This window comes from Odocoileus virginianus, chromosome 9 (assembly GCF_023699985.2).
Source record: "Odocoileus virginianus isolate 20LAN1187 ecotype Illinois chromosome 9, Ovbor_1.2, whole genome shotgun sequence".
NCBI classification, from domain to species: Eukaryota; Metazoa; Chordata; class Mammalia; order Artiodactyla; family Cervidae; genus Odocoileus; species Odocoileus virginianus.
Window position 1 is genome coordinate 34,781,102 of NC_069682.1, and position 27,777 is coordinate 34,808,878.

At 47.0% G+C, this 27,777-nt stretch overlaps 1 protein-coding gene across 1 annotated transcript; it reads right to left on the bottom strand.

Annotated features, from left to right (window-relative positions):
* Positions 1-390: 390 nt before the first annotated feature.
* Positions 391-27,777, bottom strand: LOC110138007 (sodium- and chloride-dependent glycine transporter 1-like). The gene is given in 13 exon segments (XM_070471813.1): positions 391-1,077; positions 1,203-1,373; positions 3,512-3,553; positions 3,643-3,880; positions 4,075-4,150; positions 4,289-4,330; positions 4,333-4,384; positions 4,466-4,600; positions 4,805-4,937; positions 11,111-11,339; positions 11,702-11,833; positions 26,813-27,096; positions 27,767-27,777. Coding segments are annotated over 13 exon segments (2,232 nt in total).

Below are 27,777 nucleotides of genomic sequence, written 5' to 3' on the forward strand. Positions count from 1 at the left end.
GCCTCCACGGGGCTGCTGGAGTTTGAGCCAGGCTTCTCCAGTGCTGCCTGCCCACTCCCCCTCTGGAGCGCTGCCCCAAACCTCGCGGCCTGGCCGCCACCTGCCGCTGGGGACGGAAGATTCAGTGCCGCCCCGGCAAAAGGCCAGCTTCTACCCTGATGTCCAGTGCAGCACTCCAGGCCCCAACCTTAAGGGCTGCTCAGGAAGGAGGCTTCAGCTTCGGCTGGAACGCATCCTGTCTGCTCCTGCTCTCTTTCAGCCGCAGGGTCCAGCCCTCTTCTGATCTAGTCTAGGATGAGCCCTCCCCAGGATTCCACTGCTGTCTGCCTGTCTGTCTGTGTGGCCCCCACCCTACCTTCTCACCAGGTCCTCAGTGTCTGGTCCTGACTGTCACAGCCTCTGGCCTTTCTCCTCCCAGGCACCCCCCCCAAAGGCCTGGCAGGAGGAGGTCTTGTCCCAGCCCTGACTCATATCCCCCTGGGGGACCCAGACAAAGCACAGCAGCAGCTCAGAAACTAGAATAGAAATTTCATTAAAACCTATGAACTTCAAAAGCCTAGTGGAATGCAGACAGTTGGGCGTGGGCAGCATACCGTCACTGCTACAGAGGATTACAGGCGGCTCTTCCGGGGCTGTCACTGAACAGAGGAGCACGGAGGACGGACACACGGACACTGCGGGGCTTGGGGGGAGGAATTTGGCTCCAGAGACTGGTTGGCCGTGAACAATGACTGTGCTAGCAGTGGTGGCCAAGGTGACAGGGGCCACCCCCGGCCAGGGCATGGTGGGCGCAGGCAGTGACACCCATCCACTGTCTCCCCAGTCTCTGTGTTGGGAGCACAGGGTGGGGTGGGGCACTCCCCCCAGCAGCATGCTCACATCTGTGTGTCCTGCAGATGGAAGTAGTGTCCTCCCATTACTGCCCCCAATGGGAGTCTGGGCCTTGTCCTGGTGCAGCTGCTGGAGCTCAGGCCCATCTTCGGGGGAGGGTGGAATGGTGGGGGCGTAGCGCCCTATTCGGTGCTCCAGGAGGGCGGGACCCCAGTCTCTGCTTGGCCTGGTTGAGTTTTTCAAGTGCTGCAGGAGAGGTAGGCATAGGGGAGGAACAGGCCGGCAGAGTGCATCAGAAGGGAGCCCTGGAGCAGCATCCAGCCATCCACCCCCTTCTGATTCACCTGGCTGCCCCTGCCCCCACCCCTCACCTGGAGGAGGGTGTCCCCATCTGTTCTGCGCAAGTGGAACAGGGCGTAGAATGGAGTGTAGCTAACAGAGGACAGAGCCATAAGGAAGCCAATGGCCTCAGCCTCGCTTGAATATCTGTATTGGTTGTAGGTGATCAGCTGGTACTGGACCACCAGGAAGATGAGAATAAACTGCAAAGAGTGGGGGTTGGGAGTGGGCATGAGTCCTGCCCAGCCCCACCCAGGCCTTAGGCCTCCTATCAGCACTGCTCCCCTCCCTCTCCAGTTTCCCAGACTAGAAAGAGGCATTTCAGGGAGGCAGGGGTGACATCAATGTTTGCGTAGCAGAAGAAGCTGATGGCACCAGGGGTCCAGGGTATGATGGGCAGGTGGGCACTGTGGAAGGGGAGGGGTCTGGCTTTCGGATAATCCTGAAGCAGGCAAGAAACCCTTCAGCTGCTGGGGCCCCTGAAAGTTCTACTCAAAGACTTACAATGACCCCCTCACTGCCTGCTGAAGTAAGGCCAAATCTGTGGCCTTTAAGGCTCAATGGGATTTTCCATCTACTAAGCATTTTTTGAACTGTGGTGTTGGAGAAGACTTTTGAGAGTCCCTTGGACTGCAAGGAGATCCAACCAATCCATCCTAAAGGAGATCAGTCTTGGGTGTTCATTGGAAGGACTGATATTGAAGCTGAAACTCCAATACTTTGGCCACCTGATGTGAAGAGCTGACTCCTTTGAAAAGACCCTGATGCTGGGAAAGATTGAGGACAGGAGGAGAAGGGGACGACAGAGGATGAGATGGTTGGACGGCATCACCGACTCAATGGACATGAGTTTGGGTAAACTCCGGGAGTTAGTGATGGACAGGGAGGCTTGGCATGCTGCGGTTCATGGGGTCACAAAGAGTCAGACACGACTGAGTGACTGAACTGAACTGAAGCAATTTTTCTATGTTTCCTCCAGACCTGGGGCTCCTGGGATTGCATCAGCTCTAGGTCTCCAGTGCCTAGCACGGCACCTGGCACAATCTCATGTGCTGATCTGAACTGACTTATGCAGGGAGGTGGGAGCAATGAGGGAAAGGAAAGGGAGAAGTCCTGCCAGACTATGGCTGCAGAGACAGCAATGGACAGCCAGGGGAGGCTCTGAAGCCTAGAAACCATGTCAGGCTGGGAGTACTCTCAGAACCACTTTGGAAAGAGCTGAGGAACAGCAGAGATAAAGCCTAGGGCTGCAGCAACAAAAATACGACAGGAAGCAGAAAGATGGGCAGGTGGTTCATGGGCCACTTGGAGGGCCTGGGACAATGTGTGCTGCTTGCCAGGAGGCCTCAGCATACACCTCCAAAGCCTTCAGCCATGTCCTGGAGCTCAGCCCTTGGCTGTGGCGTTTGCCCTCCCCCGCCTCCCACCTCTTACAAGACACTTCCTCTGCTCCTGTTTCAAAGCCGGGCCAGTGGCCAGAGCTGGTTCCTCTGCCAGGCTTGGGAAGATCCCACACCCCATGCGATGGAGGCCTCAGCCCTCAGGGGTCATTCTTTTTTTTCTTTTCCAGAAACATGAACCAGTGTGGAAACCCGGTGCTGACCTCTCTGCGGCACAGAGGAACTGGCACGACCGGGGGCAAGACGCCAGACACTGCCCTGACCATCGGGCTGACCCCTCTGTCACTCAGAGACAGCCCTGCCTCTTCTCTGTGGAGGGACCATGACACTAGCAAATCCCTGCCCCACCCCCACCCCTCACTCCCGCCCCCGCCCCCGCCTTCTCACCCTGATCATAAAGGAACAAAATCAGAAGGTTTGTAGTCCACAGACCACTCCTACTCCTAAACTTGTTTCTAATACAGCATGGGCCCAGCACACACGCTCCAGATCAGGCCAATTGCTTCACATGAGGGCTCTGACTCTTAGAAGCTATATAACCTTGGGTCAATTACTTAACATCTCAGGCCTCAGTTTCCTCATCTGTAAAGCGGGGATAATAATGAAACCATGGAGAGTTGTGTGTCCATTATGTACATTTACGGTAAGTGCCAAGCTTCCACGGCCTCCCATGACCAAGGAGTAACTGGCTGCGTAGTTGTCCATCAGAAGCAGTCAGTACATGCCTGCCTGCGTGCCAGTGGGCAGCTTAGTTGGGGGTGCCTGAGGCTACAGACCCCTTCTCTCTGCTGTCTTCCCCCCACCCCACACCCTGGCAACTCTGGCCCAGCCTTTCCCTTGGTTCTTACCTGGCTGGTGAGGGGGATTCACAGGAGGAAGCCAGCCACAGCCACGGCCAAGGTCACATATATCTTTCTCTGCAGGATCCACTCAGTCCCTACCTCATCCACAATGGCTGTGACCAGCATCTCTAGGAGGTGAAACTGTAGGATACAGCCATCAGAGCAGGGGCCTACCCTTGGCCCCGCCTCCTCCTGCCCTAAGCCACAGGCCTGGGTCCCGCATCTCGTACCTGAGTGCCCAGCCCCATCAAGATGAGCGTGAAGAAGAAGAGCAAGGACCAGAGTGGGGCAACGGGCAGCAGTGTGAGGGCCTCTGGGTATGCCATGAGTGTCAGGCCCGGGCCCTGGTCTGCCACGTGGGACACGTCCTCACCCAGGTGATTAGCCATGAAGCCCAGGATGGAGAAGATGATGAAGCCGGCATAGACGCTGGTGGCACAGTTAGTGACGCTGATGATGACACTGTCTCTAATGGGGAGGCAAACACGTGGTCAGGACACGCAGCTTAGTTCCTCCTGCCCAATTTGGGTCAGCAGACTTGAGACAGGGAAACTTCTAGGAACAAAAGTACCCCCAATCTCCTCTCTGGTCTGTTCTGGGCCTCTTTAGTGGGCACGAGGCTCTTGAGTCCTTACAGACCCCTGGGGCATCACTATCGTCACCCCTTCTCTCTTCTGCCTAAGTGCTCTCTGTTCTGCAGTGACTGGAACCAGACCCGGCACTGCCAGGATCTCAAGGCTGTGAGTGGAAGGGAGGGTGCTGGCGGGCCAGAAGGCCTCACTGGATCTGCTGGGTCTGGGGGAAGCAGGGTCAGGCTGCAGAGAGGGCAGAACAGGGGGCAGCCCCAGCGCTCGCGGAGACACTCTCAGCGGTAACAGTTGTTGTGGAACTTGTTGTAGGAAGCCATGGTGATGAGACACCCCACGCGCAGCCCAGTGAGTAGAAGATCTGGGAAGCGGCGTTCCCCCATACCTGCAGGAGGAGCTGAGCTCAGAGGCTGGCGCCTCTCTGCCCCTCCCCGTCCCTCCAGGTCACCTTCCACCCACAGCCCACCTTGGCCTCCAGGATCTTGTCCCACTGTGGGGTCAGGCAGTACTTGATGCCCTTGGAGGCTCCTTCCAGGGTCACGCCACAGACGAACAGGATGGTCAGCACCATGTAGCGGAATGTGGCCGTAAAGTACGCCACCTGGGGGTGAGAGGGGCCCCCCTGGACTCCTTGGGCTCTTCTCACTCCACCCCCCAACCTGCCCCCTCAACCACCATGGCTCCTCTGGTCCCTCTTTCCCTCCTCCATGCTTTCATCATGCCCCCACCCACCCCTCCACACACAAAACCCAGGCAGGGGAGGCAGATTTCTGGGTGGGCTCAGATCCTGGAGGGAGGGACTCACTCTCCCTGAAGACCTGACCCCTGGCGTGAGGCAGAGGAAGACGACCACCCAGGAGACAAGCAGGCAGCTGAGGAGGTACACCTGCACCTCCCCGAAGTTTCCAATGCCATCCGACAGCTTCAGCACGTAGAGCCTAGAAGGGGACACGCTGTCACTGAGGGCCAGCCGCACCGTCCAGCAACACATCCCCAAGGCCCAGGGCCCAGCCTGGCAGCTCCCTCCTTTCTCATGGAGTCCCAGCAGCCGGCTTCTCTGCAATGGGAGCCTTGGCGAGGCCCCAGCCCCAGCCTTCCCAGGCCTCACTGCCTGTGGCCTCTCCCAGGATCCTCGAGGGTGCCTGCAGGCCACACCCCAGGCCTGGGCTAGCTTCCCCAGCCCCTGGGGTGTGGAGGTCTCCCTGTCCCTGCTCAGACCTGGCCCAGGCCTTTCCTTTAGGAAGGCCCTCTCCTTCAGACTAGACGCACCCCATCTGGTGTCACCTCCTCCAGGAAGCCTTCTGTGACCTTTTCACCCACACCAGTCCTCCAACTCAGATGGAGAGAGGCAGGCAGTGGAGTACTGAGGAAAGACGGAGGCTTCCCAGGCGGCACTCGTGGTAAGGAAGCCACCTGTCAATGCAGGAGATGTACGAGACATGGCTCTGATCTCTGGGTTGGGCAGATCCCCTAGAGGAGGAAATGGCAACCCATTTCACTGTTCTTGCCTGGAGAATCCCATGGACAGAGGAGCATGCAGGCCTATAGTCCATGGGGTCACAAAGAATTGGATATGACTAAAGCGACTTAGCACACACACTGGAGCACACAAGCCTAGACTGGAACCTGAAGTCCTCTCCTGAGTATGCCTGACTCTCTCTGGAGCCCCATGCCATGCCAGCTGTGTCTTCAATCTACTGGACGTTGATGTGCCAAGCCCTTGCTAGATGCTAGGCATGTTGACTTAAATCAGGTATTGTGGGCACTTCCAGGAGCATCCTAACCCCATGGGGAGGAACACACTGGAAGTATTCCTAGAAGAGGGGCGGCTTGAGCCAAAGTTCGAAGGATGGGGAGAAAGTGGGTGAAGAGAAATGAAAGCACAGGCCAGGCTGAGGGCATGGGTCAGGGTCAGGTCATGACCCAGCGGGACAGGGTCAGGAACTGCCTGGGCACGTCAGTAACTCCAGAAGGCTGGAGAAGAAGGAGAGGGGAATAGAGAAGGATGAAGATAGGAAGGAACAAGATCAAGAGACGTTGTGAAGACAAGAAGGAGAAGTTTGGATTTTATTCTGAGAGCAATGAGAAGCTCCTGGAGGGTTTTTAGAAGAGGTCTCTCAGGGCCTCTCCTTGGCTCACAACCTTGTAACAGCTCCCATCTCTGGCCATGGAAAAACCAAAGTCCATACGGTGGCTACAAAGCCCTTCACGATCCACTATCTCCTAAATGCCATCTCTCAGATCTCCTCTCCTCCTGCTCCTTCCCCCCTTACTCACTGCTCCAGCTGTGTTGGGTTCCTTGTTCCTGAAATGTGCCAGGCCCACTCCCACCTCAGGGCCTTTACACATGCTCTTCCCTGTCTGGCGTACTCTTTCCCCAGACCTCCACACGTCCACATGGATGTGAGATCTGTGAGGGCACACAGGGCCCCGTGCTTAGAAGGGCCTTGTGCTTGGTTCAGCGTCCTGCCATTGCCATCTTGAAATTCTGAACACATCTGAACAAGAGGCATGCCCAGTAAGCATTTGCTGAATGGGTGAATAAATTCACAGCATGGAAAATGGACTGGGAAGTATAAAGGGGAGTATCTGGAGGGGGACTGGCATGGCTGTTGGAGTTATCCAGGCTAGAACTGATGAGCAAGAGACAAACGATTGAGCCTCAGTCTCCTCATCTTGAAAATGGGCATCCTAACTTCAACCTAGGATGATCTGTAGGTAAATTTAGAAAAATACAGGCTCCTTTCTTCCCCCTCTTTCAGTGAAGACTTCTCAGCATAGCTCATAGGCTGTCCTCTAATCTTAGCTCTTTTTACTTTTTTTCCAACTCAGTTCTCAAACCTCATGAAAGCATGTTTATACCTTGTGATGGGTGGTCAGCCTGCTCCCTCACGGGACAGTGTTGCCAGGTCCGGGATTTGTCTGCTCGGCTCACCGCACTGTCAGACCCGCAAGCACCTTAGCAGGCCTCTTCTGCCGCAAATCTTCCCCTAGGCTGCCCTTCACATTGTGACCTGCAGAGGGCGCTGACCAACACATGCCTCTTCTGCCAAACTCCTGCCTCTGCGTTGGTTCGCTCAACAGGCATCAGGGTCAGAAACTTTCCAGGCTCAGTCCATGGGGGAACCAAAGATAAAGGGATGAATAAGCTCCACCCCTCCTCCCAGGAGTGGCTCCTGGACCCTTGCGGCTGAGCTTTCCAATCTTTTTCCCTTTGGGACATGCAGAAAAAAATAATTTGGGCCCATGGGGCAAATAGACAAGGTCACTCAAAGCTGAAGGCAGCAGGGCTGGAGATTCTGGGCTGCCCAAGCCCGACCGCACTGGTACACTACTTAGGTAGGGCACATCGTAAAGTTATGAAGTTATGATGCCCATTTTCAAGTTGTGTTGGGAGGCTCTGCCTTCCAGAATAGCCACCGGGTCTTACTGCTACAGCTGAGAGGTGATTTACTTTAAGCACCAGCATTCAAAGTAAGGAACCCATTCCTTGCTCAAAAGACTCTAAAAACTTTGTTTAGTTACATATGTTAAACTGGTAGTGCTTTGTATTATTTTTTATTGCAAGAGTTCAGCATACAATACAAGGGTTTAAAGAGTTTGGAAGGCTAATCTTCTGATCTCTCTTTCTTTTGATGGCACCATATTTAATGTTTGGTTTTGGTTTTGGACCATGTGCTTTTGAGACCAAACAACTAACTGAAAAGCTTTTGGAACCACACATAGTTACAAGTTGGCTTTCACATAACATCTCTGGACTTACTCTGCATTATTTTTTAATGTCCCCAACCAGATGGTAAACGCCTTGAGAACAGGACACTCTCATCTAATCACTGCATCTCCAGCAGTGGCTCTCACTGTGCTTACTGAGCACCCGTCCCTGTTCTTAGTGATTTCTGCTGCATCTTCATAATAACAAGAATGATGTTGTAACCACTCCCACTTAATGGATGAACAGTTGAGACGTAAAGAGTTTGGTGACCTCACAAGGCCAAGCTGGTATGTAGCACAGCCAGGATCTGAGTGAGGTCTGTGTGGGTCTAGAGCTGGTGTGAAGACACTGAGAGCAGGGTGCTGGGATCCAAGTCCCACTGGGCGTCAGGTGTCTGCTGGGGAGATGAGGGCTGGTCCTGAGCTTTGGGCCTGCCTGGTAGGCATCAGATCAGCTCTCAGAGGACTCTAAGGTCATGCTGTAAAGACATGGTGAGGGCAGGGAAGGCTGGAGGCCAAGGGTGGGCAAAAGGCAGACGTGGGCTCAGAAATCTGCCCTGGCAACTCTTCTCCCTTTAGAGGAGTCAATCTTTCTCTTGATTTCCTTTGTTCACTTGTACAATTGGAACATTTTATAAAACTGGCACACACTATCTAATAGGGTTGCTGTGGGGCTCAAATGAGATTGTGCAGCTTTCCAAAGGGTCGCTGGAGCCTGTGGACCCAGAATGCCTGCACAGTATCATCAGCCTAATTCACATTAGGCACCAGGAACAGCAGGGCACGTGTATCCTGACATACATATATCCTGACACAGCACTGCGGCCTAGTTCCGTAACAGCGGAGAATCAGTCTCTGAATCTGAAAATGGGGCTGATATCATATAATATGCCTAACACATAGTTCCCTGGTGGCTCAGGGGTAAAGAACCCACCTGCCAATGCAGAAGACTTGGCTTTGATTTCTGGGTTGGGAGGATCCCCTGGAGAAGGAAATGGCAACCCACCCTAGGATTCTTGCCTAGAGAATCCCATGGACAGATGAGCCTGGAGAGCTGCAGCCCATGGGGTTGCAAAAGAGTTGGACACGACTGAGCAACTAAACCACAATAAGCACATAGTAGGTGCCCAGAAATGGGGGTGCTTGCTCACCTCATCTTGCTGAAGCCAGCTTGGGCAGCCCTCTCAAAGGTCACTTCCCTAGGCTGTCCAGGAGGGGGCAGCAGGGAGCCATCCTGAAGGGAAGGAGTCCTGCCTGGGACTGCCTGCTCCTTAGGGAGGCCTGGCTCCAGCCCCGGACAAGGAGTGGAGTTCAGTGGGCCATCCTGTGGACCTCCTGACCCATGGCTAGTTTTCTTGGAGGGAAATTCCCCTCTAATTGCACCGGATAAAATCTCCTGAGCTTTGCCAAGCAGTAGCCCCACCCTGGAAGACAGCCCCTGGGGTGATAATTTCTGGAGCATCTCCAGGCTGTGGGCTTCTGCAACCTTCCAGAAGGTTCTCCCTAGTCCAGATCAAGTCGCCCAGTCCACACCATGTGTTCTGCCCCAAATGTAGCAGAACACCTCAGTGGGCGGAGTCTGTTACTCCCCACTCTGTCCCTGCTCTGAGTACAGTTCTCAGGACCTACCTGGTGTTCAGGAAATGACCCGTCCAATGACTGACCAGCTGAATCTGGCCAGAGGTAATTTTGCCCAAACCTCACTGGGAGGCAACGGCTCGATGGTCTCCACCAAGAGTCTTGAGGACGGAGAGCACATCTTAACCGTCTTTGAACATCTATAGCGCAGCACAGGGCCTTCCCAGGTGGCTCAGTGGTAAAGAATCTGCCGGCCAGTGCAGGAGGTGCAGGAAACACTGGTTCAATCCCTGGGTCAGGGAGATCCCCTGGAGTAGGAAATGGCAACCCATGCCAGTATTCTTGCCTGGAAAGTTCCATGGACAGAGGCACCTGGCAGGCTACAGTCCATGGGGTTGCCAAGAGTCAGACACGACTGAGCACGTATGCAGCAGCAGCCGCCCAGGGACACTGGGCCCCGAGGCCCTGAGTGCCGGCCCTCGGCTTAGAGGACGTGGACCTGCTAGGACTTCGAGTGTCACTGGGACCTCAGCCGCTCAGCCCTGCCTCTCCATCACAGCGTGGAGAAGGCTCGAGCCCTCTGACCGGCAGGGGAAGCCCTGTGCCTTTTGATGTCCTGGCCTCCTCTGTCCCAATACTCTGTCCTACCTGCTCCCAACCCCAACTCCAGTCTGCCACCTCCTGGCTGCAGCTCATCTGTCCATGTCTCCCAATCCTTCTATACTTCCTTTCTCCCTCCTCTGGGAAGTCTTGGCTTTGTTTATGATTTGGTTTTGGACCGTGTCATGCTTGGCATGTGGGATCTTAGTTCCCTGAGGAGGGATTGAACCTCTGCCCCCTGCAGTAGAGGCACTGGAAGCTCGGAAGTCTTAGACACTGGACCTTGAGGGAAGTCCATGGGAAGCCTCCTCGATCACCTGTTCTTGCCCTCACCACACCCCTGCATATGACTGCACTGAGGCCCCTGCCCCACAGAGCTTTAACTACCCAGCTCCCTTCCAGACTGTGACCTCCTCATGGCATGGACTCAGGGCTGTTCATACCCCATGAGCACACAGGGCCCATCAGAGTGGACGCCATCAATGTTTGTGGAATGAATGAACGAGGCCTGCCCACCAGCCCACAAAGCCCTCTTCCCAGGAGCTCCCCAACAGGACGTGGGGAATTTCCTCCAGGAGGTCCTGCTGTGCCCTCACACCCACTCAGCTGAGACAAGATGTTCCAAACCCCCCCAGTAACAACCTCCCTTCAGGCCAGCCCCAGGACTCCGTTCTCTGTCAGCGCAGAGCTCAGGGGGCCAGGCTGCCCTTCCCAAACACAGCTTGATGACGACAGCTCTGGGCTCAGGACACTCCCACAGCTCTCCTTTGCTTCTGCAGGGCTAGGCCTACGCTTCCCTCTTATAAGCCCGCCAAGAAGTCACGTGCTCCCTGTGGGCCGCCACGGGGCTGGTGAGCTCCCCACACACCTGTTACCCTCATCACAACGGCTTTCCCTCAGGCTCATCTGGAGCTAAGGCCTCTGCTGGAGTTCTTCTGCTTACCAGGAAGCCACCCCTCTTTGCCCCGACCCTCCTCGTCTGCCCTGCCTGACTGCTGGTGCCTCAATGCTGCTGTGTAAGGACGCGCACAAACTCAGAGCCTGTGCGACAGCCTCTCCCGAAGTGGGCTTCGAACTCCTTACATTTCTTCCCACACCCCTGCCCTGCTCCGTTCCCGGCACCCTCCCTAGACTGCAGACCACTGCCCTTCAGCGAACAGGGAGGGCTGAAGATAGGCTCCCAGGGTAACCCCTAGAAGCCCGGGTCCCATGGGGGCCTCACCTCCAGTACTCCTCGCTGGGGCTTGCCCTCTGGAGGCTCAGGTTGAGCGCCTGAGAGACATTGCCGAGCTGGGCAGGGGGTTGCAGACTCTCAGTGAGGTTGGGGTCATCCAGCACGCTCACGCGGTCGGGCGGGTTCCAACGGCTACTGCAGCAGGAGGCAATGCAGACGACCATGCAGTAGTACATTCCCATGTATGTGGACACCACCATCCTGCCGTAGCGCACACCTGGGGGAGGGGAGGGGCAGGAGCAGCCTCACTCACCTAGCTGAAGGAGACGAAGCTCATTCTGAAGGGCCTAAGGGGTAGGCTTTCGTGGAGGGCCACAGAAGGGGCAGGTCAAAGCCTTGGCAGGAGCGAGCTGGGGGCTGAGTGGGGGAGCGGGCTAAGGGCTTTTGTGTATGCCGTGGTAGGAGGAGAGGGTGGAGGCCAAGTAAACAATGGATCCCAGCATGGGTCCCTGGCCTTGGCCATTGATGTGGGCCTGGGGTCAACACCTGGGTTCCATAGGGGTTGGCAGTCTTTATACAGATGGGGGAGTCAGCACGGCCCCCAGAGGCCCGTGTGTGTGTACCCCATCTGGGCCTCACCTTTGAACATGGGACTGATCCTCCAGACCCCCAGGCAGCCCTGACTTGCAAACTGGCTGAAGGAGAGTTCCACCAAGAAGAGGGGAATTCCGCAGAAGATGAGCATGAGGAAGTAGGGGATCAAGAAGGCTCCTGGTGGGCAGGGAGAGGGCTGGATCAGGGCCAACTTTGGGGGAGCCCACCCTCTTCCTGCCCAGAACCCGACAGCAGAACCTTTGCAATCGGCTGTGCTTCCGGGAGGGTGTGCCATGCCCTGGACTGGAGCCTCAGTCTGAGGCACACTGCTCACAGCCTGTTTGTGAACTTGACATGGGTTCCCAGGAAATCTGCTCTGAGCTGAACCCAGGTCCTAGAGCTGCCATGTTCAGGTGGGAATTGATGATTTAACCAAGCAATTTCACATACATTAGCTGATGGGGTCCTCAAATATCCCCCGACTCATTTTGCGGGCAGCTGTTGAAATGCAGGGGGTATAAAGCTGAGACTTGGGAGGTTGGGTTGCTTTCCTCTCTACCTTTGCTCCCCTCGAGGAGTCAGGCTGCCAAGATCAGGGGGTAAATCAAAGAATTGAAGCTGCTTCTTTGAATTTGCAATTCAACATGTAATTTCACCACAGGACTTGGTAAAAAGAGGAATTAAACCCCTGTCTTTAGATTTACAGTCTAATGCTTCACTCAGCCATTTTACCTATGTTCGTCAAGCGCTGATTATTTTCAACTAATCACAAAGACATTGGTACCCTGTATTTACAATTTGGTGCCTGAGCAGGCACAGTAGGAACAGCCCTAAGACGACTGATTTGTGCTGAACTGGGTCAACCTGGAACCCTGCTCGGAGATGATCAAATTTATAATGTAATTGTAACTGCACAGGCGTTTGTAATAATTTTCTTCATAGTAATGCCAATTATAATTGGAGGATTTGGCAATTGACTAGTTCCCCTGATAATTGGTGCCCCTGATATAGCATTCCCTCGAATGAATAATATAAACTTCTGACTCCTCCCTCCTCCTTTTTTATTTCTTCTACCATCATCTATAGTTGAAGCCGGAGCAGGAACAGGCTGAACCGTGTATCCCCCTCTAGCTGGCAATCTAGCCCACGCAGGAGCTTCAGTGGACCTATTTTTTCCCTACACCTGGCAGGTGTCTCCTCAATTCTAGGGGCCATTAATTTCATTACAACAATTATTAATATAAAACCTACTGCAATGTCACAATACCAAACCCCTCTGTTCGTGTCATCTGTACTAATCACTGCCATACGGCTACTTCTCTCACTCGATGTCCTAGCAGCCAGGATTACAATACTATTAACAGACAGAAATTTAAATACAACTTTCTTTGACCCAGCAGGAGGTGGGGACCCTATTCTATATCAACACTCATTCTGATTCTTTGGACACCCTGAAGTATATATTCTTATTCTACGTGGGTTTGGTATAATCTCTCACATCATAACCTATTATTCAGGAAAAAAAGAGCCATTTGGATATGTGGGAATGGTCTGAGCTATAATATCAATTGGATTCCTAGGATTTATCATATGAGCTCACCACATATTTACAGTCAGAATAGACGTTGACACACGAGCCTACTTCACATCAGCCACTATAATTATTGCTATTCCAACAGGAGTAAAGGTCTTTAGTTGACTAGCAACACTTCATGGAGGCAACATTAAATGATCACCTGCTATAATATGAGCTCTAGGCTTTATTTTCCTTTTTACAGTTGGAGGACTAACCGGAATCGTTCTTGCTAATTCTTCTCTCGATGTTGTTCTCCACGACACATACTATGTAGTTGCACATTTCCACTATGTATTATCAATGGGGGCTGTATTTGCTATTATAGGGGGATTTGTTCACTGATTTCCACTATTCTCAGGATACACCGTCAACACAACATGAACCAAAATCCATTTTGTAATTATATTTGTAGGTGTAAACATAACCTTCTTCCCACAACACTTGCTAGGGTTGTCCGGTATACCACAATGCTACTCTGATTACCCAGATGCATATACAATGTGAAATACCATTTCATCTATAGGCTCAGTTATCTCTTAGAAGCATTTGCATCTAAGTGAGAAGTCCTGACTGTAGACCTGACAACAAACTTAGAGTGACTAAATGGGTGCCCTCCACCATATCATACATTTGAAGGACCTACATATGTCAACTTAAAATAAGAAAGGAAGGAGTCGAACCCTCTATACCTGGTTTCAAGCCAACATCATAGCCACTATGTCTTTCTCAATTGATGAGGTGTTAGTAAAACATTATATAACTTTGTCAAAGTTAAGTGACAGGTGAAAACTCCGCATACCTCATATGGCCTACCCCATACAACTAGGTTTCCAAGATGCAACATCACCTACCATAGAAGAATTACTACTTTCATGATCACACACTAATAATTGTCTTTCTAATTAGCTCACTAGTACTCTACATCATCTCATTAATGTTAACAAACAAAACTAACTCACACCAGTACAACAGACTCCCAGGAGGTAGAGACAGTCTGAACTATTTTACCAGCCATTATCCTAATCCTAATTGCCCTCCCATCTTTACGAATTTTATATATAATAGACAAAATCAACAACCCATCCCTTACAGTAAAAACTATGGGACATCAGTGATATTGAAGCTATGAATACACAGATTATGAAGACTTAAGCTTCGATTCCTATATAATTCCAACATCAGAATTAAAACCAGGAGAACTGTGACTATTAGAAGTAGACAACCGAGTTGTATTACCAACAGAAATAACAGCTCGAATATTAGTTTCTTCTAAAGATGTACTACACTCCTGAGCCGTACCCTCCCTAGGACTAAAAACAGACGCAATCCCAGGCCGCGTGAACCAAACAACTCTTATGTCAACTCAACCAGGCCTGTACTACGGACAATGCTCTGAAATCTGTGGATCAAATCACAGCTTCATGCCCATTGTTCTTGAACTAGTCCCACTAAAATATTTTGAAAAATGATTTGCATCAATACTATAAAATCGTTAAGAAGCTAAATTAGCACTAGCCTTTTAAACTAGAGACTGAGGGCATAATACTCTCCTTAATGACATGCCACAACTAGATACATCAACGTGATTTACAATAATTATAGCAATATTTCTGGTTCTCTTTATTATTTTTCAATTAAAAATTTCAAAACACAGTTTCTTTCTTAATCCAGAACCCACGGTAACTAAAACACAAAAACAAAACACCCCTTGAGAAACAAAATGAACGAAAATCTATTTGCCTCTTTCATTAACCCAATAATCCTAGGCCTCCTGCTCACTACCCTTATCGTTATGTTCCCTAGCCTACTATTTCCAACATCAAATTGACTGGGGAATAACCATCTTATTTCCCTCCAACAATGAGTACTTCAACTTGTATCAAAACAAATAATAGGAATTCACAATGCCAAAGGACAAACATGAACATTAATACTTATGTCTTTATTTATTGGATCAACAAATCTTTTAGGTCTATTACCCCACTCATTTACACCAACCACACAATTATCAGTGAACCTGGGCATGGTCATTCCCTTGTGAGCAGGAGCTGTAGTCAAAGGCTTCCACAACAAAACTAAAGCATCACTTGCCCATTTTCTTCCACAAGGAACACCCACTCCATTAATCCCTATACTAGTTATCATTGAAACTATCAGCCTTTTTATTCAACCAATTGCCCTGGCTGTACGATTAACAGCCAATATCACCGCAGGACACCTGTTAATTCACCTAATCGGAGGGGCCACACTTGCACTAATGAACATCAGCACCACAACAGCCCTCATCACATTTATTATTCTAGTCCTACTTACCATTCTTGAGTTCGCAGTAGTTATAATTCAAGTCTACATATTTACCCTCCTAGTCAGCCTATACCTGCATGACAACACATAATGACACATCAAACCCATGCCTACCACATAGTAAACCCGAGTGCCTGACTTCTCACAGGAGCCCTATCAGCCCTCCTAATAACATCTGGTTTAATTATGATTCCACTTCAACTCAACAATCCTATTAACACTTGACCTAACAACAAATATACTTACAATATATCAATGATGGTGAGATATTATCCGAGAAAGTACTTTCCAAGGACACCACACCCCAACTGTCCAAAAAGGTCTCCGTTATGGAATGATCCTCTTCATTATTTCCAAGGTCTTATTCTTCACCAGGTATTTCTGAGCATTCTATCACTCAAGTCTCGCCCCAACACCCGAATTAGGCGGTTGCTGACCTCCAACAGGCATTCACCCACTTAACCCTTTAGAAGTCCCACTACTTAATACGTCCGTCTTACTAGCCTCAGGAGTTTCCATTACCTGAGCCCATCACAGCCTTAGAGAGGGAAACCATAACCATGTACTACAAGCTCTATTCATTACTATTGCAATAGTTGTCTACTTCACACTACTATAAGCCTCAGAATACTATGAAGCACCTTTTACCATTTCAGATGGAGTTTATGACTCAACCTTCTTCGTAGCCACAGGCTTCCATGGCCTACGTGTTATTATTGGGTCTACTTTCTTAACTGTCTGCTTTTTCCGCCAACTAAAATTTCACTTTACTTCTAACCACCATTTTGGCTTCGAAGCTGCTGCCTGATATTGACATTTCGCAGATGTAGTATGACTATTCCTCTACGTATCTATCTATTGATGAGGCTCATATTCTTTTAGTATTAATAAGTACAACTGACTTCCAATCAGTTAGTCTCGGTATAATCCGAGAAAGAATAATAAATCTAATTCTAGCCCTCCTAACCAACTTTACATTAGCCTCATTACTTGTTATCATCGCATTCTGACTTCCCCAATTAAATGCTTACTCAGAAAAAACAAGCCCATACGAATGCGGATTTGACCCTATAGGATCAGCTCGCCTACCTTTCTCTATAAAATTTTTCTTAGTAGCCATCACATTTCTCCTCTTTGACCTAGAAATTGCACTCCTTCTACCATTACCATGAGCTTGCCAAACAGATAATTTGAGTACTATACTTACTATAGCCCTTTTTCTAATTTTATTACTAGCCGCAAGCCTAGCTTATGAGTGAACCCAAAAGGGGTTACAATGAACTGAGTATGGTATTTAGTTTAAAGTAAAATAAATGATTTTGACTCATTAGATTATGATTAAACTCATAACTACCAAGTGTCTTTTGAGTATATATAAATATTATAATAGCATTTATAGTATCCCTTGCAGGACTGCTAATATACCGGTCCCACCTCATATCATCACTCCTATGCCTAGAAGGGATGATACTATCCCTATTCGTAATAGCCACCCTAATAATCTTAAATTCACATTTCACCCTCGCAAGCATGATACCTATTATTTTATTAGTCTTCACAACCTGCGAAGCAGCACTAGGATTATCATTACTAGTAATAGTATCAAATACATATGGTACTGATTACGTACAAAATCTTAACCTACTTCAATGCTAAAATATATTGTTCCCACAGTAATACTTATACCCCTGACCTGATTATCAAAAGGCAGCATAATCTGAATTAATTCTACAGCTCATAGCCTATTAATTAGCCTCACAAGCCTTCTCCTTACAAATCAGTTTAGCGATAACAGCCTCAACTTCTCATAATTATTCTTCTCTGACTCCCTGTCAACACCACTATTAATTCTAACCATATGGCTTCTTCCTTTAATAGTAATAACTAGTCAACACCACTTATCAAACGAAAGTCTAACCTGAAAACAACTATATATTACCATACTAATTCTATTACAACTATTTCTAATTATGACCTTCACCGCCATAGAGCTAGTCCTCTTCTATATTTTATTTGAAGCAACACTAGTCCCAGCGCTCATTATTATTACCCAATGGAGGGATCAAACAGAACGCCTAAACGCTGGCCTCTACTTCCTATTTTATACACTAGCAGGCTCTCTTCCACTACTAGTCACATTAGTCTACCTCCAAAATACAATCGGATCCCTAAACTTCCTAATGCTTCAATACTGAGTACAACCTTTATCCAACTCCTGATCAAATGTTTTCATATGACTAGCATGTAGAATGGCCTTTATAGTAAAAATACCACTGTACGGCCTCCACCTTTGATTACCCAAAGCCCATGTAGAAGCCCCCATTGCAGGCTCCATAGTCCTTGCATCAGTCCTACTAAAACTAGGAGGATATGGTATACTAAGAATCACAATACTCCTAAATCCATTTACCGAATTCATAGCATATCCCTTCATTATATTATCACTATGAGGCATAATCATAACCAGCTCAATCTGCCTCCGCCAAACAGATCTCAAATCACTAATTGCATATTCTTCTGTTAGCCACATAGCACTTGTCATTGTAGCTATCCTCATCCAAACACCTTGAAGCTATATAGGGGCCACAGCCTTAATAATTGCCACGGCCTTACCTCATCTATATTATTTTGCCTAGCAAACTCCAACTACGAACGAATTCACAGTCGAACAATAATTTTAGCCCGAGGCCTGCAAACAGTCCTTCCGCTAATAGCCATCTGATGACTCGTGGCAAGCTTAACTAACCTAGCTCTCCCCCCAACAATTAACCTAATTGGAGAGCTATTCGTAGTGATATCCACTTTTTCATGATCCAATATTACAATTATTCTAATAGGGCTAAATATAGTAATTACTGCCTTATATTCCCTATATATACTAATCACAACACAACGAGGTAAATATACTCACCATATCAATAACATTTCACCCTCCTTTACACAAGAGAACACCCTCATATCATTACACATTTTACCCCTATTATTATTATCACTGAACCCAAAAATTATTTTAGGATCCTTATACTGTAAATATAGTTTAAAAAAAACATTAGGATTGTGAATATAATAATAGAAGTTTATTACCTTCTTATTTACAGAAAAAGTATGCAAGAACTGCTAATTCTATGCTCCCATGTATAACAACATGGCTTTTTCGAAATTTTAGAGGATGGTAGTAATCCATCGATCTTAGGAACCAAAAAATTGGTGCAACTCCAAATAAAAGTAATAAACCTATTCTCTTCCTTTACACTAGTTACCCTATTTTTACTAATTATCCCCATCATAATTACAAGCTCTGACAATTACAAGACCTCTAACTACCCACTTTACGTAAAAACAACCATCTCATGTGCCTTCATCACTAGTATAATTCCCACAATAATATTCATTCACACAGGCCAAGAAATAATTATCTCAAACTGACACTGACTCACAATTCAAACTGTCAAACTATCACTTAGCTTTATTTTTTTTTATTTTTTTTTCCATTTATTTTTATTAGTTGGAGGCTAATTACTTTACATCATTACAGTAGTTTTTGTCATACATTGAAATGAATTAGCCATGGATTTACATGTATTCCCCATCCCAGTCCCCCCTCCCACCTCCCTCTCCACCCGATCCCTCTGGGTCTTCCCAGTGCACCAGGCCCGAGCACTTGTCTCATGCACCCAACTTGGGCTGGTGATCTGTTTCACCCTAGATAATATACATGTTTCAATGCTGTTCTCTTGAAACATCCCACCCTCGCCTTCTCCCAGAGTCCACAAGTCTGTTCTATACATCTGAGTCTCTTTTTCTGTTTTGCATATAGGGTTATCGTTACCATCTTTCTAAAGTCCATATATATGTGTTAGTATACTGTAATGGTCTTTATCTTTCTGGCTTACTTCACTCTGTATAATGGGCTCCAGTTTCATCCATCTCATTAGAACTGATTCAAATGAATTCTTTTTAATGGCTGAGTAATATTCCATGGTGTATATGTACCACAGCTTCCTCATCCATTCGTCTACTGATGGGCATCTGGGTTGCTTCCATGTCCTGGCTATTATAAACTGTGCTGCGATGAACATTGGGGTGCATGTGGCTCTTTCAGATCTGGTTTCGTTGGTGTGTATGCCCAGAAGTGGGATTGCTGGGTCATATGGCAGTTCTATTTCCAGCTTTTTAAGAAATCTCCACACTGTTTTCCATAGTGGCTGTACTAATTTGCATTCCCACCAACAGTGTAAGAGGGTTCCCTTTTCTCCACACCCTCTCCAGCATTTATTGCTTGTAGACTTTTGGATAGCAGCCATCCTGACTGGCGTATAATGGTACCTCATTGTGGTTTTGATTTGCATTTCTCTGATAATGAGTGATGTTGAGCATCTTTTCATGTGTTTGTTAGCCATCTGTATGTCTTCCTTGGAGAAATGTCTGTTGAGTTCTTTGGCCCATTTTTTGATTGGGTCATTTATTTTTCTGGAGTTGAGCTGGAGGAGTTGCTTGTATATTTTTGAGATTAATCCTTTGTCTGTTGCTTCGTTTGCTATTATTTTCTCCCAATCTGAGGGCTGTCTTTTCACCTTGCTTATAGTTTCCTTTGTTGTGCAAAAGCTTTTAAGTTTCATTAGGTCCCATTTATTTTTGCTTTTATTTCTAAAATTCTGGGATGTGGGTCATAGAGGATCCTGCTGTGATTTATGTCGGAGAGGGTTTTGCCTATGTTCTCCTCTAGGAGTTTGATAGTTTCTGGTCTTACATTTAGATCTTTAATCCATTTGGAGTTTATTTTTGTGTATGGTGTTAGAAAGTGTTCTAGTTTCATTCTTTTACAGGTGGTTGACCAGTTTTCCCAGCACCACTTGTTAAAGAGGTTATCTTTTTTCCATTGTATATCCTTGCCTCCTTTGTCGAAGATAAGGTGACCATAGGTTCATGGATTTATCTCTGGGCTTTCTATTCTGTTCCATTGATCTATATTTCTGTCTTTGTGCCAGTACCATACTGTCTTGATGACTGTGGCTTTGTAGTAGAGTCTGAAGTCAGGCAGATTGATTCCTCCAGTTCCATTCTTCTTTCTCAGAATTACTTTGGCTATTCGAGGTTTTTTGTATTTCCATACAAATTGTGAAATTATTTGTTCTAGTTCTGTGAAAAATACCGTTGGTAGTTTGATAGGGATTGCATTGAATCTATAGATTGCTTTGGGTAGTATAGCCATTTTGACAATATTGATTCTTCCAATCCATGAACACGGTATATTTCTCCATCTGTTTGTGTCCTCTTTGATTTCTTTCATCAGTGTTTTATAGTTTTCTATGTATAGGTCTTTTGTTTCTTTAGGTAGATATACTCCTAAGTATTTTATTCTTTTTGTTGCAATGGTGAATGGTATTGTTTCCTTAATTTCTCTTTCTGGTTTTCTCATTGTTAGTGTATAGGAATTCAAGGGATTTCTGTGTGTTAATTTTATATCCTGCAACTTTACTGTATTCATTGATTAGCTCTAGTAATTTTCTGGTAGAGTCTTTAGGGTTTTCTATGTAGAGGATCATGTCATCTGCAAACAGAGAGAGTTTCACTTCTTCTTTTCCTATCTGGATTCCTTTTACTTCTTTTTCTGCCCTGATTGCTGTGGCCAAAACTTCCAAAACTATGTTGAATAGTAGTGGTGAGAGTGGGCACCCTTGTCTTGTTCCTGATTTCAGGGGAAATGCTTTCAATTTTTCACCATTGAGGGTGATGCTTGCTGTGGGTTTGTCATATATAGCTTTTATGATGTTGAGGTATGTTCCTTCTATTGCTGCTTTCTGGAGAGTTTTAATCATAAATGGATGTTGAATTTTGTCAAAGGCTTTCTCTGCATCTATTGAGATAATCATATGGTTTTTATCTTTCAATTTGTTAATGTGGTGTATTACATTGATTGACTTGCGGATATTAAAGAATCCCTGCATTCCTGGGATAAAGCCCACTTGGTCATGATGTATGATTTTTTTAATATGTTGTTGGATTCTGTTTGCTAGAATTTTGTTAAGGATTTTTGCATTTATGTTCATCAGTGATATTGGCCTGTAGTTTTTTTGTGGCATCTGTGTCTGGTTTTGGAATTAGGGTGATGGTGGCCCCATAGAATGAGTTTGGAAGTTTACCTTCTTCTGCAATTTTCTGTAAGAGTTTGAGTAAGATAGGTGTTAGCTCTTCTCTAAATTTTTGGTAGAATTCAGCTGTGAAGCCATCTGGTCCTGGGCTTTTGTTTGCTGGAAGATTTCTGATTACAGTTTCGATTTCCTTGCTTGTGATCATTTTGTTAAGATCTTCTATTTCTTCCTGGTTCAGTTTTGGAAAGTTATACTTCTCTAAGAACTTGTCCATTTCTTCCAAGTTGTCCATTTTATTGGCATATAGTTGCTGGTAGTCAGTCTCTTATGATCCATTGTATTTCAGTGTTGTCTGTTGTGATCTCTCCATTTTCATTTCTAATTTTGTTAATTTGGTTCTTCTCCCTTTGTTTCTTGATGAGTCTTGCTAATGGTTTGTCAATTTTGTTTATTTTTTCATCACTTAGCTTTAAAATAGACTATTTCTCGATAATATTTGTCCCAGTAGCATTGTTCGTCACATGATCCATTACAGAATTTTCAATATGATATATATACTCAGACCCTAATATCAACCAATTTTTAAAATACCTTCTCTTATTTCTCATTACCATACTCATTCTCGTCACCGCAAATAATCTATTTCAATTATTTATTGGCTGAGAAGGCGTTGGAATTATATCATTCCTACTCATTGGATGGTGATATGGATGAGCAGATGCAAACACAGTGGCCCTGCAAGCAATTCTATATAACCGCATCGGTGACATCGCTTCCATTCTAGCAATAGCATGGTTTCTCATTCATCTGAACGCCTGAGACTTTCAACAAATCTTTATATTAAATCCAAGTGACTCCAACATACCCCTAATAGGCCTCGCACTAGCTGCAACCGGAAAATCTGCCCAATTTGGTTTACATCCATGACTACCTTCCGCAATAGAAGGCCCTACCCTCGTCTCAGCAGTACTCCACTCAAGCACAATAGTAGTAGCAGGCATCTTCCTATTAATCCGCTTTCACCCATTAACAGAGAACAACAAATTTGCACAGTCCGTCCTATTATGCCTAGGAGCTATTACCACTCTATTTACAGCAATATGTGCCCTCACCCAAAATGATATCAAAAAAATTGTTGCGTTTTCTACATCCAGTCAACTAGGGATTATAATAGTAACAACTGGCATTAACCAACCCTACCTAGCATTTCTTCACATTTGCACCCATGCTTTCTTTCAAAGCTATACTATTCATGTGCTCCGACTCTATTATCCACAGCCTAAATGACGAACAAGATATCCGAAAAATAGGAGGCCTATTTAAAGCCATGCCATTTACCACAACAGCCCTAATCATCAGTAGCCTCGCACTAACAGGAATGCCTTTCCTCACTGGATTCTACTCTAAAGACCTGATTATTGAAGCCGCTAACACATCGTACACCAACGCCTGAGCCCTCTTAATAACATTAATTGCCACCTCTTTCACAGCCATCTACAGCACTCGCATTATCTTCTTTGCACTCCTAGGACAACCTCGATTTCCAACCTTAGTAATTATCAATGAAAATAATCCCTTTCTAATAAACTCCATCAAACGTCTAATAATAGGAAGCCTTTTTGCAGGATTCATTATTTCCAACAGTATTCCTCCAACAACTATCCCCCAAATAACAATACCCTACTATCTAAAAATAATAGCCTTGGCAGTAACAATCCTAGGTTTTATTCTAGCACTAGAAATTAGTAACATAACCCAAAACCTAAAATTTAATTCTCCATCAAATGCCTTCAAATTCCCCAATATACTAGGATATTTTCCTACGATCATACATCGCCTGACTCCCTACATAAATTTAATAATAAGCCAAAAATCAGCATTCTCTCTCCTAGACTTAATCTGACTAGAAAATATCTTACCAAAAACAACATCACTTATCCAAATAAAAATATCAACCATAGTCACAAGCCAAAAAGGCTTGATCAAACTATATTTCTTCTCTTTCCTAGTCACAATTATCATCAGTACAGTTCTATTTAATTTCCACGAGTAATCTCCATAATAACTACTACACCAATTAACAAAGATCAACCAGTCACAATAACTAATCAAGTACCGTAACTATACAAAGCTGCAATTCCCATAGCCTCCTCACTAAAAAACCCAGAATCCCCTGTATCATAAATAACTCAATCCCCTAAACCATTAAATTTAAACACAATCTCCACTTCCTCATCCTTCAACACATAATAAACTATCAAAAACTCCATTAATATACCAGTAATGAACGCCCCTAAAACAGTCTTATTAGAGACCCAAATCTCAGGATACTGCCCTGTAGCCATGGCCGTTGTATAACCAAAAACTACTATTATTCCCCCTAAATAAGTCAAAAATACTATTAAACCCAAGAAAGACCCACCAAAATTTAATACAATACCACAACCAACCCCACCACTTACAATTAAACCTAATCCCCCATAAATAGGCGAAGGTTTTGAAGAAAATCCTACAAAACCAAGCACAAAAGTGATACTTAAAATAAATACAATGTATGCTATCATTATTCCCGCATGGAATCTAACCACGACTAATGATATGAAAAACCATCGCTGTCATTCAACTACAAGAACACTAATGACCAACATTCGAAAATCTCACCCACTAATAAAAATGGTAAACAACGCATTCATTGACCTCCCAGCCCCATCAAACATCTCATCATGATGAAACTTCGGCTCCCTGCTAGGAATCTGCTTAATTCTACAAATCCTAACAGGCCTATTCCGAGCAATACACTATACATCCGACACAATAACAGCATTCTCCTCCGTCACTCATATTTGCCGAGACTTCAATTATGGCTGAATTATCCGATACATACATGCAAACGGAGCATCAATATTCTTCATCTATTTATACATGTAGGGCAAGGCCTATACTATGGGTCATACACCTTCCTAGAAACATTAAACATCGGAGTAATTCTTCTATTCACAGTGATAGCCACAGCATTTGTATATCATTCTGAGGAGCAACAGTCATCACCAACCTCCTCTCAGCAATTCCATACATTGGCACAAACCTGGTCGAATGAATCTGAGGGTGCTTTTCAGTAGATAAAGCAACCCTAACTCTATTCTTTGCCTTCCACTTTATTCTCCCATTTATCATCACAGCGCTTGCTACAGTCCACTCTTCCTCCATGAGATAGGATCCAATAATCCAACAGGAATCCCATCAGATGCAGACAAAATCCCATTCCACCCTTACTATACCATCAAAGATAGTCTAGGTGTCCTACTTCTAGTTCTTTTCCTAATACTATTAGTACTGTTCACACCAGACTTGCTCGGAGACCCAGATAACTACACTCCAGCAAACCCACTCAATACACCCCCTCATATTAAGCCCAAATGGTACTTCCTATTTGCATATGCAATTCTACGATCAATTCCCAATAAATTAGGAGTCCTAGCCCTAATCTTCTCTATCTTAGTTCTAATTCTTATACCCCTACTCCATACATCTAAACAATGAAGCATGATATTCCGACCATGCAATCAATGCCTGTTCTGAATTTTTGTAGCACACCTACTAACACTCACATGAATCGGAGGACAACCAGTCGAACACCCCTTCATCATCATTGGACAACTAGCATCTATCTTATATTTCCTCATTATTCTAATACTCATACCAGTTACTAGCATAATCGAAAATAATCTCCTGAAATGAAGACAAGTCTTCTGGTCTTATAAACCAGAAAAGAACAACTAACCTCCCTAAGACTCAAGGAAGAAGCCATAGCCCCACTATCAACACCCAAAGCTGAAGTTCTATTTAAACTATTCCCTGAAACATTATTAATATAGCTCCACAAAAATCAAGAACCTTATCAGTATTAAATTTTCTAAAACCTTTAATAATTCAACACAGTTTTGCACTCAACAGCCACGCTATACTCAACACATCATTAATTACACACTTTATGCATAGCAATATACATAATGCTACTTCATGCGCGTATAGTACATAAAATTAATGTATTAGGGCATATCTATGTATAATAGTACATTATATTATATGCCCCATGCTTATAAGCATGTACATGCTATTATTAATAGTACACAGTACATATAGTCATTGATTGTACATAGCACATTAAGTCAAATCCGTTCTTGTCAACATGCATATCCCGTCCCCTAGATCACGAGCTTAATCACCATGCCGCCTGAAACCAACAACCCTCTCGGCAGGGATCCCTCTTCTCGCTCCCGGCCCATAACTTGTGGGGGTAACTATTTAATGAACTTTATCAGACATCTGGTTCTATCTTCAGGGCCATCTCATCTAAAATCGCCCATTCTTTCCCCTTAAATAAGACATCTCGATGGACTAGTGACTAATCAGGCCATGCTCAAACTGTGGTGTCATATATTTGGTAATTTTAATTTTCGGGGGGAAGCTTGGACTCAGCTATGGCCATCTGAGGCCCCGACCCGAAGCATGAATTGTAGCTGGACTTAATTGCATCTTGAGCATCACCATAATGGTAGGCACGGGCATCACAGTCAACGGTCACTTTATTTCACGCTTCAACTTTATACTTCTTCCCCCCCCCCCCTTTATTTCCCCCCCCCCCCCCCATATACATTTCAGCCTGTCCGCTGAGGAGGCCCCTGAACCACAGGAAAAGGCGAGGGCGCTTTCGGAAGCTGTAGCACCACCTGGAGAGCCCCAATTCCTCGGAGCGTGCCTTTGACTTAATCCGGGTGCGAAGTGTCGGGAGCGGCCATTAGGTCAACCGCTACTGTGGGCCTCTCAGCTGATGGGGGGGCGGTTACGCCGCCCCAGGCCCCTGCCTTGAAAATACCCTCGCGCCCAGGTCCCCGCCCCCTTACTCCGCCCCCGGGCCGGCTCGGGGGGTGCGGGGCAACAGGTAGAGGTGGGCGCCCTGGGCTGCTAGGCCCTACCCTTACCTACTGCCGCCAGGCCCGCCCTAAGCGCAACTTGAATGACAGTTGGAGTGGGGAGGGCGCGGATTCTTCCCGGGAGAGCAGCCACCGGAGAACACCGCGGCCGTACCCCTTCTCAAAGCCGGGAGCCACAGACAAGGGTCCGAGGGCACCCAGACTCCATAGCACGGCTTCCCAGGACCTTTGGGCACGCAGGAACCCTCACCCGACCGGCGAGTCAGCGGGCAGATAGGGAGGCAGGCAGCCTGGAGGTTCCGAGTGTCTGTAGGCCCCGAGCAAGAAAACCCAACTGGCGCCTCAAACGGCGACTCAAATGGACACTCTGGTTCCCGCGCTACCCAGAGTGCTGTGCGCCCGCCGCAGGGGGCCCAACCGTCGCCCCCGCCTCTAGGAGCAGCCTCCCGCCCGCCGCCGCCGTCATTTCGCCCGCCTGCTGCAGCTCCTTGGTGACCACGGTGATACCGAGACGAACGCACGTACCCAACATTTCTGGTGAGACAGACATCCCCACGCGTGTCCCCACACTCATCCACAGATGCCCGCGTGCATCCTCGATCCCACACACACACTCGCTCGCTGGCTCTCTCGCTCTTCCTGAGGCTCAGCCCCGTGGAGCCACGAAACACCCAGACTGACCGAAGGATAGAGAGGGGCTCGGGCTGCAGCGCCCCCTTCCCCTGGCCCGCTTCCCAGCAGCGGCCGCGCCCTGAGCCCAGGTGACTTTCTTTTTTTTTTTTTTTTGCTTTTATTTCTTTTTTTTTTTAAATTTAATTTTTTTTTCCATTTATTTTTATTAGTTGGAGGCTAATTACTTTACATCATTACAGTAGTTTTTGTTATACATTGAAATGAATTAGCCATGGATTTACATGTATTCCCCATCCCAGTCCCCCCTCCCACCTCCCTCTCCACCCGAGGTGACTTTCTTAAAGGGAAAGTTCCATCAGCCCCTTGAGGCTCTGCGGCTGCGAGTCTGCCCGCCCCGCGGCGCTGCCTGTCGCTCCTCCTGAGCTTGTTGTGTTTTGGTTTGGGGGGGTGGGGGGTGGGACAAGAGTTTGGAGAAAGTTTGGAGAATGAAGAAGGCTTGGGAACCTAGCCAAGTCCCTCTCCTCTCCCAGCAGCTCCCCTGGCCGCCCTGCCCACCCCTACCACCCCCTACCCCATTCTCAT